Source organism: Thunnus thynnus, chromosome 16, assembly GCF_963924715.1.
Source record: "Thunnus thynnus chromosome 16, fThuThy2.1, whole genome shotgun sequence".
NCBI lineage: Eukaryota > Metazoa > Chordata > Actinopteri > Scombriformes > Scombridae > Thunnus > Thunnus thynnus.
The window spans coordinates 17,292,544-17,305,712 of NC_089532.1; the positions used below are offsets into that span (position 1 = coordinate 17,292,544).

The following is a 13,169-nucleotide window of genomic DNA, read 5'->3' on the forward strand; positions in this document are numbered from 1 at the left end:
TAGCTCAGCAAAAAAAACCTAAAAACAAAAACAACAACAAAACTGGAAATATAAAGAAGAACTTTGGAAGATATCAGCTCTAATAGTGTAACTCACACTGCTGAGGCCTCTTATTTGCTGCAGCTTAACTTTGGAATATATTGTTGGAGAGAAAGAGGACTATGGATTTTGTTCTCCATCACTTACATCAGAAGCACATCATAAAAGGATCTCTAAATGGCCAATGTGAAAAGCAGAAATGATTACAGCAAGCAGCAATGATTTGATTGTACTGATGGGCATGCTAGCTTACCAGTTAATATTGATTTGTCAGTCATGTGAGATCCCCAGATGAGGGACAAATAGGCAGAATTCTGTTCTTCCAGAAGCGTACAATAAATTGCACATTTATAACACACATAACACATTAAAATGCAAAAGACAGAACTGCAGCTTAATTAACTTAAAACAAGCTTTAATTCAGAAACTTCCAAGTATCCAACTTATCCAAGTGACATTTTTTCCACCTGCTGAAGCCATAATATTCCATCTCAGTTGCCATGTGCTCTATAATTTCTGAAAATAAAGGCAGAGAGAGCAGACAGTTCCTTTGACTTGCCACAAGCCGAAATTTTGAAGGCTTTGTCATTAAAACGAATTACATTAAAACAACCATAATAGCCTAGTTTGCAGTGTGCCGGTCTGTAAACCTCCCAAAATAATGACAAACAATAAAACCCAGCCATAACCAGCCCATAAGTTTTATTGTCACGCTTTTGGTAGCTCATTCCAGCAGAGATGACTGAGGTGTTTTCATTAGATCAGTAGACCATGGTGGCATTGCTGAGGCACATTAGATTTATTTTATTATTGTGATGGCTTCTAGAAGATCTATCTGTTACTCATGGATTTCTGTCTATGCGAGTGCTTTTAACTAATGTGAAAGCATGAGCATGGAGTATTTATCACGTTGTTTTCTACTCTCAGCAAAACCTATATTTGCTCAGGTATTTGAAGCTGTATTTTTTGGTAAATTTCACATTTGCTGTTGATGTAAATCAAGCAAAGAATGCACAGAAATGACCAAAAAAATGTTACAAAAATGTTGCAAAAAAACTAATGTTCTTGCAGGCTTTATAAGGCCTATTTAACTTGAAGCCAAATTCCTATGTGCCTTGATGCGTGAAATGTGATTTATATTTTCTAGAAACTCTTGATAGAATAATTTTAATTTGTTTTGACTGCATTTCCTATCATGCGTTGAGGCTAAATCAGTCCAAAAGCAAAGTATGGGTGCTTCAACTTCAGACCCACATCACTAATTTGTGTTCATCAAGCAATAATATATTTTAAGCTACATTTCAAGTTCATTTTGACTCCAGTGTTTTAAACTAACAGGTGTATGATACTGTTTTGGACACCTGTTGCAACACGATACACTGTAACAGGCAACAAGATAACAATCGTAAATAGTACATTACAGTACAGATGTGCGCAGATGTCCAGAAAATGTGTATTTATGGTGATTTATGATTTATGTTATGTAACTTGTGGTTGTTAAAAGGCATTATCTGCGCTTCAGAAAAGATGTACCCCGTCATTCACAGAATTGCAACAAAATATTTCATTTTCCTCACACACAAACTAACTCCTCTGAAGCTTTTTCTCAGTTTTAGCTCTTGACCAAACTCATACAGATAAAAATCCATGAATGTAATGTCCAACAACTTTCATAAAGTAGCCTGGGTTAACACTGAAAACCCTTTCTGGCCTTTTAGTGTTGTTGTTCACAGAGGCCTGAGAAGGGTCAGCTGGCTACAGGTATTTGCTTGGGTGGCACGTTGTCTGGCCCGTAGTGCGCTTTGGAAGTGGAAGGAACGTTAATGTTGGGGTCTCCATTGTTGGCCGTGTCTATCTGGTTGTTCTTGCCGAGGCTCTTGATGATGTTCAGGTTGGTGCGGGCAGTTTCCATGAAGCTGTTCTCCAGCAGCCAGCCATCAGACTCAGAGTTGGGGTCGCCCTGTCTCAGCACGTTTTCCAAGGAGGTCTGGAGGTAACGAACCCCCGTCAACACCGACAGCTAAAACAAGACACACAGACTCGTATCAGTGACAGGATCACACAAAGACATGAATGCAAACCATATTACAAAAGGTCAAATAAGTTGAGTAATATTATTCCTCCATATGTTGTGGTGTATTTTTGTATCTGTATTTTATAATGTTTGTGACAAACAGTATGTGCATCTTTTTTGACAGATATATTTGGGAAAATAACACAAAGTTAAGGAGTACAGGTAAGACTACAGGAGCGTCTGCTCCAAGTGCTGCATGGATGACCCAGAGATAATATGACAGCAGAGATTTACTCAAGGATTAGTACTGCAAGCGTGTGAAGTGAACGTGTAATAGCCATGTTAATGCAAAGACAGGTGACACTGATCATGTCCTCCAGTATTGTCAGTAAAAAAATCACAGTAGCCTATATTTCTTTAACTGTTGGAGTAATTTGACCAAAGAAAATATGAACTCTCAACTTCAACTTCAATATTGGGGACCTTCTGTTAACAACTTGTATTTCCTGACCTCAAACAGCCAGGTGATGAGGACTGTGAGGCCAATGGACTGCACGATGTGGGTGTAGTACTCCAGCAGCGCCTGGCGACACCCTTTCATCCACAGGTTCAGCTCTTCTGTCTGGTGTTCATAGTTGAAGTGAGCGGAGTTGTTGGTTATCTGCCGCTGGATGCAGGGCCGCGGGGAGTTGATGTTACAGCAGCTGAAGGGGACACCGTCCATCAGGTACTTCCCCTCCACGTTACTCCTCAATCGGCTAGAGAAGGAGAGAAAAAGAAGGAGTTTCAGGGCCCGTCTTGTGTGTATTAGATAAGACGTCAGTGTTTTTATTCTGCACTTTGTACTTACTCCATCACATCTTTTTGGGACATATCTAGGTAGCGGCTGCTGATCCACTGTATTTGAAACCAGTCTTTATAACCGTTGTTGCCACAGCACTGGAACTCTATCTGCAACATGTCCACAGTACGCTTCAGGAAGCATCGTCCCGGTGTGTCTGTGTCCTTATAGAACCTCATGGCCTCTGTAAGCCCCAGGTTCAGTGACTCATCTAGCTCCCCGCGCATGGTGTAACACATCAGAGCTCCCACCAGCACGCAGAAGGTGAAAAAGAAGGTGAATATAATGTAGGGCAGCATGATCAACTTCCAACGCAAGAACTTGGTGGTGTCCACGCAGTCGTAGCAGATCTTGCCCCCCAGGAAGTTGATGGCACAGGCGATGAGGCCCACAGCTATCAGCATGTTGGGCACGTACTGGATGTCCCTCTCGGCCATCAGCTCTTCTCGCTTGTTGATCTCCACCTTGAGGAAGAGCCCCAGGCTGAACAGGATGGCCCCTGTCACCACTGAGATCCAGTTGAGGATCCATAGTACCTGGGCGAGCTTGTCCCTCTTGGTCTTGGTGAACTTCACTCTCAGGACCGCCATCCTATATCTCCTCTCTGTGTTTTTCCTTTAAGTCCAGTAGGGGATTAAGGGTGGGATACAGGTAAAGCAGGGGAGAGGAACAGGCTATGCAGGGGGTGTGGGGGACCAAGGGGAGGGGGATTGGTTGTGCAGTTCTCTGAATGTCCTCTTATAAGCAGCTTAGCCAGGTAGCTGTGATTGATATTTTGTGGACACTGCATTATGGTTACACTGTTGGTGCTGGCAACTCTGTGAGACTACAACCCTGAGAATATATAAAAAAGAACACATCCTCACATTACTTGCTGAACAGTGTCTTGCAATGGAAAACACTATCAGGACAAATTGCAATGAAGTGTCATCAGCTGTTCTACAAGAGCAGGAAAAAATCTACATCTGAGACAAATTGAGAAAAGATCAGCAAGATCAGATCTATAATTTGGTGTAGAAAAAACACACTAACTTCCTTTAAAATGCAGTGTCTAGCATATCTGCTCAGACAGAGTAAAAGAAAAAGCTGACCCAGTGAAAGAACAAGTCCACTGAACCTACCTTAACCTGGTCAGCATTTACCTGGCAAGTTTGATCTCACTCTCCTGCCATTTTCCCTTTGTTTTCTTGCTGACATCCTCAGATTTAGTCCTTAAGAAAGGCGAGTAGTCGTAGTGACACAGATAGTATGAAGGCAGCCGCAGCGGCATCAGTGTAAGACTCGTAGCCAAGTCCTGACCCTTCTTCTAATCCCCTTTAACCATTAATCAGCCCTGGGCGCCACGAGGGATTTGGACCCACCTTCTGCCACCTACGCAAATCTGACCTGTCCCAGTGCTGTGAAAGTAATGGCTGATGGCCATTGTGTCTATGTGTGTGTTTGTGTGCGTGTGTGTTTTTCATTGAGTCAAAAGTAAAAGCAATCAAAGAGCCTACACATCATGGTATACTTTCTGAAAAGTGATGTTATATTATCTACGACATTATTATTATAGTACACAGTTTGATTAAGACAGCTTATTGTGACAAATAAAATGCATTTTTTGATACATAAATACATAAAATGAACTTATATTCAAGCAAACATGCTGCCTTTTAGTGCTTTTTATGATTACAATCTAAAGTCTAAGTCATGAAGGGCAAACTAAAGGTAAATACTCACTGAAACAAATATAGAAGAAAAACACTACTACTGGTGGAAACCTTCCAGACTGTGGTGGTTTTGGCTATGTCCCAGTCAGTGTTGTTACAGCATGTGTTTTTGTCTTTTGCCAACTGATGACAAAACCTGTTCTGACCAAAAGTGCCACATATATGAAAGATTCAAGCTCAGCAACAGTTTTCTGCCTTCCATGATTTAAATAGTTCCTTCTCAACCTCTGCACCTTCTGCTATCATCTCACCCCTGCTGATCACACCTATTCTGTTTCCTCTCGCAAACACACACAAACAGACACGCATAGAAATACTCGCCCCGCTGCAAATCAGCCAATGAAATGTTAACTGAGAGTGAGATTAGTGGATTAACATGTACCAAAGTAGCTTGTGTAAGAAGAGAACGTTACTGTAGCCGCTGGGTCCAGCCAGTAAATCCACGGGAGAGACAGAACATGCAGCATGGACCAAGAGTGAAGTTTAACTGAGCTACTTGACAACTAGACCACTGTCTCAAGTAAGTATTGAGAAGACAACAAATCTTTGGATTCCTTTGTATGGAGGCGCCTCAAAATAATTACTACCACCATCATGCTTTAGTCTGTTCTTGCATGATCTATTGATCTAATTAAGGAAACATGACTGAGAATGGTTTTCCAGGCTTAAGTGCACAAGTTATTTAACTACTCATTGAAATACCCTAAGATCATTACATTAGCTATGGTTGAAACACCTTTAGTATACACTGTGTGAAGGTATCATGTTAGTATACATGTATAGTATACGTACAGTATAAATGTGGAAATAGGAAATAGTCTTGTATTGTACTATATGTATTTTTTTTCAGTAATGGTACCTGGTTCACACATATGAGCTTGTCTTGGTGTTGACCCCGTGACCCGAGGATAGAGGCTCAAGCATCATGCTGGAAAGCCAGTGGTCCGAGGCGTTGGCCAGCAACAACATCAGAGCCATCATCCGCTGGCTACGGAAGCTTACAGCTGAGGGTAGATCAGGAACATTTGTATTCTGTAAAAACTTAAATACTCAAAGGTACGTTGTTTGATTCGACATTTAATCTCCAATAAGGTGACATTAGCGGAGAGGAAATCCTTCCGACTTTCAGCTGCTGGGTACAGAGGACGTCAGAGTTTGCCAAAAAAGAGTTATTAACCCTATGTAAGTGCATCTCACTTAATCAGTGACATCAATTGAAATGGGAAATATACTGTAATTTCAAGTGCACAAGTGGGATATTAGTATCTCTTGTGTATTGTTTATTCACGCAGGCTTCAGTCGCTGTCAGGGACTGTGGATGTTTCTGGATAAAAGTTCTTTCACCAGGGTGCACATGCTGCTCCAGAGACTGGGGAACCTGCTCACCCTGGCCCAGTGGGCGAGGAGACATTTCAGTTCAGCCCACCTCTGGCACGGTAACACACTTGAGAACACACACAGCATACACCTAGAACAACATGATGGTTTGCAGTTGTAATCCTAACTAGAACTTGTATATCTCTGTCATTTAGGTGTGGGGGTCCCGTGTGTGGTGTGCAGGGATACATACGGCTCCTCAGAAGTCAGACGTGGCTGTTGGAATCGAGCGCACAGGGCTCTGAGGCAACACATCTGGCTGGGACGGCTGGTTCAGTGGTGGGGCATCATGGGGCTCTTGCCCAAATACCCTGGTACAGATATCATCTCACACCGTTATATTGGCATGATGAACTGTTATCATGCCTCTAAATGTTTGTCTGTTCTCTGCTTTTGCTGTCAGAGGCTCACGAGGTGAAACGCATCTCTCAGATGTGGAAGGAAATGGATCACAGCCATCGAAAAGCTTGTCTTGAGACACTTGGGTAAGTCATTCTTCCAATTTCTCTAAGTTTCTCTTTATTTCCTCTCTGAATGTCCTTTTTTAATTTTATTTTTTACATTTGACCAGATGGGAGGAGGTAGGAGTGGAAAGATGGAGCTCTTTCATCCAGGGTATGGTGACTCAGCTGAACAAACAGCATGGCTGTTTTTGGACTTCTGAGGACTGCACAGATCAGTTCTACCCTCCTCCTAATCTGCAGGCCCTGCTGAAGCTTGTGCTGGTGCCTCATATCGACCACATGTCAGTCCAGGCAATTGTATCCATTTAAGTACAGCTTGTACAAAGCTTTCTGTGTACAGCAAACTGTATGTCCTTTTGTCTCCTATTCTGATTTATCCTAGATATACAGTATATTTGATACAGATTAAATAATCCTTAATCTACATATGTCACAGCTCATGTATTTCATTCTGGACATGGCGAATTTCCTGCAGTGCAAAGATGACCTCCTACAAGCTTTCTGCCATGCCTTCACAATTCCTTCCAGCTTTTCCCAACAAATTAGGGCCCTGTGGATGCTTGATCATGGACACGTCAAGGTATAAGACAGCCAAGAGGCAAAACAGCTATTAGGCATCAGACAGGTGACCAATTATAAAACTTACATTGATGGAGAACATGGGCACACTGACTGTGAAATAGTGAGCTTCAAGGACCAGTTAACCATCCTGTTGATCACATTAGTGTCCCTGTTGAAGCAGCTATAATAGTCTGCAGGTGACACTAATGGGCCACTCGAGTAGTGAATATGATTAACGTAATAATTTTTTTTTCTTGACAGCTCATTCTCTCTCTTGCTTGGTATACTGCTTTCATGGATAATAGGAAATTAGCAGATGTCCTGTCTTTTTGTGCATGTACTTTACATTTCTTCTCATATTTATGTATGTTAGGAGACAACATCTTAAATGCCATTCAAAATAAGCGTATGAAGTTATTGTATGTTATGTTACACCCTACCTAGGCCTCCATGGAGCTGCTGCTGAGCCCCAGGGCTGCTGTCCCCTGGCTCTCCTGGCAGCATCGTTGCATCATCCACTGCCTGCTGGCGAGGAAGCAGCCTCAGTTGGCGTTAAGGTACCTCAACTGGACCACGCCTGCAATGGAGAGTGCCGAGGATGCCAAGCTCTGTGCAGATGTGCTACTTCAAAACAGGTGGATTCTGGCACGCTTAATGGCTTCCTACTCATACTATGTGTTTGATTACCTAATATTATTAAGTTAAATTTGATTAACTGGCTTTTTTGCATGTTGCTGACAGTTGTGTCTCTGATGCCTGGGCTCTGCTGAAGAGAAGCCACACAGAAAGTGATGACATGGTTGTGCACTTCCTCCAGGCGTGTGAAGGATTTGGTCTGTTTGCAGAGGCTTTAAAGTACATTCCTGAAGGATATAATGTGGGTGAATCTCTTGTAACACACACACACAGCAAAACATACTGTATATACCAGAGATGCACAGCTTAGAAAAGACTTTTTTTGTTTAACATTTTTATCAGGGTGAAGGAGACAATGGTAGGATTGAGACTGCAGGCTCACAGTTGCTACTTATAGAGAAAGGTAAGGCAGAGAATATTAAATGACATAAGGACAGAACAAAGTGCATTATATTTCACAATGAGAATTTATTTCAACAGACTGTTCAGCAGGGAGGCCACCCTGTCCGCTATCCGCCAAACTGTATCAGGCTCAGAAAGTGAACTCAGTGTCCTCAGAGGAACTTGTCAAACTAGTCAGAAAGGCTGTGATGGAAGTGAGAGAACTACATCCCAAGATAAGGTACTGAATTTGTAGAAGATTGCATGGGGATAAAAGAGTTGAAGAATGTTAAAATGCATTAAAATGTGTTGCCCTAGAGATCCCAGCAAATAATTTCTCTATGTCTCTCTTTATTCCAGTGAGGTAGTGTGGCCAGAGCGCACAGAGAGAAAATTAAAAAGCAGAGAGATGTTTCTGTCAACCCAGGCTCTGCGTCGTCTCACGCCCAGCCCATCCCCGGTAGACATGGCTGGTGGAACAGAGTACACAGCACAAGCAGATGAACCAGAAGAGGAACAACCTGTCATTGATAATGTATATAGATTCAGTGTCCCTGCTAATGGATGATTTATACAATATGTGATTTTATTAAAAAAACAATCCCTAACCTTTACATGTGTTCTTGTCTCAGCAGCAATCTGAGACACCAGAGTACATTTCTTCCTCCGAGTCCCCACTTGTAGAGGATCTGAGCTCTGAGTCCGTCTCCTCCTTCACCTCGGCCTCCTCATTGCCTCTGTTGAGACAGGACCGTCCTTACGTGTATCAGAGTACCTTGACTCTGCAGAGGATCTCGTCTCTCCTCACTGATGGAGAGAACCAAAGCAGGGAGGAGGAAGAGGAAGAAGAAGGAGAAGAAGAAGAGAGCAGAGCCCCATCATCATCGGATGTCTTGATAGATTGCCCTGAGCCAACAGTGACACTAGATGGCACCACAGACCTTAATTCCCTCAGCAACTTGAACAAAGACAGTCTGGTTGAGCTGATGCTCTCAGGAGAGGGTAAGTGTTGAGTTGCATTTTCATTACACATCATTCACACTTCCTCCAGTACCTTCCGTCTTTGAGCCCCAGGTGGAGAGTCACAGTTTCCACTCACCTGAATACGGTACACAGGTACCTTCAGCTTGAGTGACACAGATATCTCAGGATAAATTTTAGTCTACTGAATGTTTACACCACTGCATGAACTTATATCTGCAGAGAAAATGGCCTGCTGTAAAGGTGTGTCTGAAGAAAATGTTCATGGTCTCCCAAATGTCAGCACTCTATGGAGCTCTGGAGTGTCACTCAACCAAGACGACCAATCAGATTGCATCCCTCCTCAGATTTTAAGCTTTAGTGGGGCAGCCACATCTGACTGTTTCCTGGAAAAGGAACATCATCAGGTAGACAATATCTCTCTTTACCTGAACAGTACATACTGTAGGTTGATTGTTATAGTACCTGTTTTCCCAAACAGGGCTCTTAATGTCTAATAATTTTCACTGTATGTGTCCAGGAAGCATGTGAGCATCGTCAGCTAGAGGAAGCAGGGGGATGCTTCACTCAAGGATTCCACGATGTAGTGGACCAATTTGAGAGCCTAACTTCCTGTGCCCTGTTTGAAACCACTCAGGATCTACTGTCTGACCTTCACCAGAGCCTTCAGATAGAAGAGAGTACAGACTGTAGCTCAGGGGCCTCAGCAGGGATGAGTGAGCCAGGAAGCTCCCTCCTCACCCCTGTGTGCAGCTCCACGCAGCTTCCGATCCCTGCCTCCAGGGCATCTTGCAACACACAGACCAGCTCTGCTCCTTGTGACACTAACCATGAAAGCTCCCTCAAAGCACAATCAAAGATGGATGAAGCCTGTGTCCAGAGCGCCTCAGATCATTACAAAATGGGCAGCTGGTGGAAACAGGACCTGGAAACCCATAGAGCTTCCTGTAGTCTCTTAGCTGTCACAGAGCCTGGAGCAGCTATCAAATCAGGTGATTTTTGGGGGCATATTTTTAGTATATGCAAATAAACAAACTAGTACTACATATATACAGCCGTACAGTGTACAGCACTCCTCACAGATACTCAAATGTGTGCAACCATTTGCCTAGCTGACATTTAGAGCCCCTACAAACATTGAACATGGTCATTAGCAATATTCTAATTGAAAAAAAGCCATTTATGTCATTGCCAGCAAATGGGCTGAGGATGAATAATTTGTGTTTGTTTTGGCCAGACATAATTGTATGTCAGAGGTGCTGCTGTCCCCTGCAGGGTGTAGGATGCAGGTACGTGTACCCAAGGTGGGGGGTCTTGGCTGCTAGGAGAAGGACACTGAGGAGGAAGTGAACTGTCAGAGATTGGTTCCCTTAACCTTGCTGCAGTCACTCATCTGTAAAACAACGCCCTCTCCCTCCTTCCACGCTTTCTGTGGGGGGTTTACTGTCTACCACTTCAAGCAGACTTCCCTCCATCTGCCGGGCTGTACTGATCACCACTGGGCCTCAGGGATCTACGGCCTATTGCCCCACACTGATGCCCCAACCTTGTCACTGGGACAAGGGTTAAAGACATAATAGTGGAGCAATGTTGCATAAAATTAAAAGAATAGTCTCAGATCGGTGGACACCCATTTATGTGATTGTTTTTTTCCCCAGTGCTGAGTGCTAACATTGTAACTTATGACATTTCAACGGAGAGTGGTGCTGACAATGTTCATAGTTTTTTTTTATTCTTGTGTTTCTGCTCATTCACAGATAAGAAGCCTTCTCTTGTTCTAAATCAGCCATATTCCTACAGTCTGGTCACTACTAAGCAAAAAGCAGACAGCAGAGATGGCAAACAGGTAAGTCCCTCTCATCATACAGCACATACGGTACATTGAAGCTGTGGTGTAACAGTAAAGGCCAGACTGCTCAGTAGGGGTCACTATTGTTCCAGTTAAGAAGCTTGTCACCGTCTCCTCTTCGGATGATCTCATTTTTGATCCCTGAGGATTTTGCTTCATCACAACCCAGCAGGTGCCCACTTTACTACCCTTCTACACCCCCCACCCCCCCACCCCCCTCTCCTGTCCTCTAGCATAAACATCAATGCTTCGAACATCTCCGCCTACAATGATGTCATTTTCTAAATATGAAGGCAGTATTTCAAGGGACATGAACCAGTTGTAAATCTGTAAAAATACAAAGTAAAATGTGCAAGAAATACTACAGAATGCACACAGTTATTATTTATTTGTCAATTTTATAATGCCAGATTTGACCACTTCCTTGTAAAGTAATGCTTGTGCATTAGCCTGAACGTTACACTGCTAAGCATTGTCATATCATTGCACGGATATGATCAGGTAATTGTTTTACAGAGGTTTCATTGGATAATTGTTTAATTGGGATGCAGTCACCTAATTATTTTGTTCAAAATTGGGGACCATATGGAGCTTGGCAGGTGAAATGTAATTAGGCCGTGTTAATTTATGATGATTATACCTTGGGCCTGAGTAGTCTATACTGTACCAACAGTGTGTGTCTATCATGGCTGATCTATTTTGGTTGTATAGTGCATGTTTCTGGTGATGGCATTACATTATGTGTTTCCAGGGGGATTACAATGAAAGAAGTGTTGTTAGTGTTATCTAATTGTTCATCCAGGCCAGAAAAAGAAGCTGTGAAGGATTCTCTTAATTGGCAGATTGAGAGATAGTAATGAGTAATGTGTGAAAATGAGTTTAAGACAAAATATCTGATCAGACGGTCATCTTTTTAATGCCAAGGCAGCTAAAGATAAGAAAATCAGGATATTAAACAGTTATTAGTATGAATTTTCTTCTTGTTCTATACGACCTCATGCATGACTGTTTATGATGATTATTGTGGCTCAGTTTTGTCACAGTGGTGACAATAAAGTCACTGATCAAATCGTGGAAGCTCACTAAGAGATCGTGCCCATTTTAAAAAGATATCAAAATGAAATATTATCAGCTTTTTCTGTCTTTATGATACAGAATATCAACATTTATACAGAGAGCGGTGGGGGAGCGTAGCACTGGGTGGCGTTGCATGTTGAAACATTCAAGTTTCAAGGGGAGATGAATGGCCTCTATTATGAGCATTTAATCAGTGGCTGGTCCAGTGCTTCCAGTCTCCTACACCCCCTGGGGAAAATTAATGGGTACAGGATATTTCATCAGACCCTCCACATCAGTGCCCAGGATATGAGGCTGTAATTGTGTCTGTTTTTGCTGTTGTTTTGTGTTCCAGGCAGACAAAGTGCAGCTCGCAGGTTGGAAGGTTTCACAGGGTGCCATAAGGAGTGGAAGAAGGAAAGGCAAACGAGTGAAGTGAGCATGACACAAAGGACATGGAGAACTGAAATGATTGAGAAAAATCATTTTCTATCAGTGATGTCAAGTCTTTTGACATGATCTAGACATGCATTTGGTATTTGAATTTGGGAAGGATCAACTCATCTCAAAATGAACTTACAGGTCATAATACAACCTTGATGATCACCACAAAGACTTTTCACCTTGATGTGAGGCATCCCCTCCTCATCAATCAACTGGTCGGATTCTTCTGACAGCTGCTGCTGATTTTATAAGTAACCGTTCCCACCCAGTGCTGTTGTCCTGCCACACCCTTTCTCTCCCTCTGTAAAACACCACATTTCTCAAAAACGCTCACTCAATAATAAATCTCTCAGGAATTATTGATGAAACATAAATTATTGAATATTTTGCTAATTAAAACTCCAGTAAAACAGACCGTTTTGGTTCACGTTGTGTGTTTTTATAATGTTCTGGCCGACACTGCAAGGCTGCATGGTGGGCAGTTTGAAGCACAAACATTCACAATGCAACGATGGTGTCCTTGAAAATGATTCTGCACTTTAGATTCTTCACTGGTTTCCTGCTCTTGAAAAAGGATGTTTGCTTTGCTGCCATTGCATCTCATGAAAAATGGATGACCTCCCAGTGCTTTCTGCTGCCCATCGCTCCCCATATTTGCACAGAGCCCAGGGACTACATTTGGGTTAGCATCTTCCACCTCCCTCCCTTCCTCCCTCCGTCGCTCCCTCCCTATGTGGTTTGTTCTGGGGGTGAATAACTTAACACATATTTCAGCTTGACACACTTCTGCTCTGGGTCTCCCCTGGGTGCCCAG

General features: G+C 42.8%; 2 protein-coding genes and 1 long non-coding RNA gene across 3 annotated transcripts; 2 read left to right on the forward strand and 1 right to left on the reverse strand.

Moving 5' to 3' along the window:
* Positions 1–437: 437 nt before the first annotated feature.
* On the reverse strand, positions 438–4,202 carry prph2la (peripherin 2-like a). The gene is made up of 4 exons (XM_067613325.1): positions 4,016–4,202; positions 2,904–3,728; positions 2,565–2,811; positions 438–2,059 (listed from the first exon to the last, which is right to left on the reverse strand). The coding sequence occupies exons 2-4, from the start codon at positions 3,482–3,484 to the stop codon at positions 1,787–1,789; spliced, it is 1,101 nt and encodes a 366-aa protein (XP_067469426.1). The 5' UTR covers positions 3,485–3,728; positions 4,016–4,202; the 3' UTR covers positions 438–1,786.
* A 736-nt stretch (positions 4,203–4,938) lies between these two features.
* Positions 4,939–5,927, forward strand: LOC137200213 (uncharacterized). The gene is made up of 3 exons (XR_010931925.1): positions 4,939–5,126; positions 5,457–5,616; positions 5,699–5,927. It is a non-coding gene; the product is annotated as an uncharacterized lncRNA (long non-coding RNA).
* A 192-nt stretch (positions 5,928–6,119) lies between these two features.
* On the forward strand, positions 6,120–12,780 carry LOC137200212 (uncharacterized). Its single transcript, XM_067614864.1, has 13 exons — positions 6,120–6,468; positions 6,555–6,744; positions 6,884–7,027; positions 7,453–7,643; positions 7,750–7,885; positions 7,987–8,047; positions 8,125–8,266; positions 8,386–8,560; positions 8,661–9,027; positions 9,229–9,413; positions 9,527–9,998; positions 10,764–10,852; positions 12,267–12,780. The coding sequence occupies exons 1-13, from the start codon at positions 6,356–6,358 to the stop codon at positions 12,348–12,350; spliced, it is 2,349 nt and encodes a 782-aa protein (XP_067470965.1). The 5' UTR covers positions 6,120–6,355; the 3' UTR covers positions 12,351–12,780.
* The last annotated feature ends 389 nt before the right edge of the window (positions 12,781–13,169 follow it).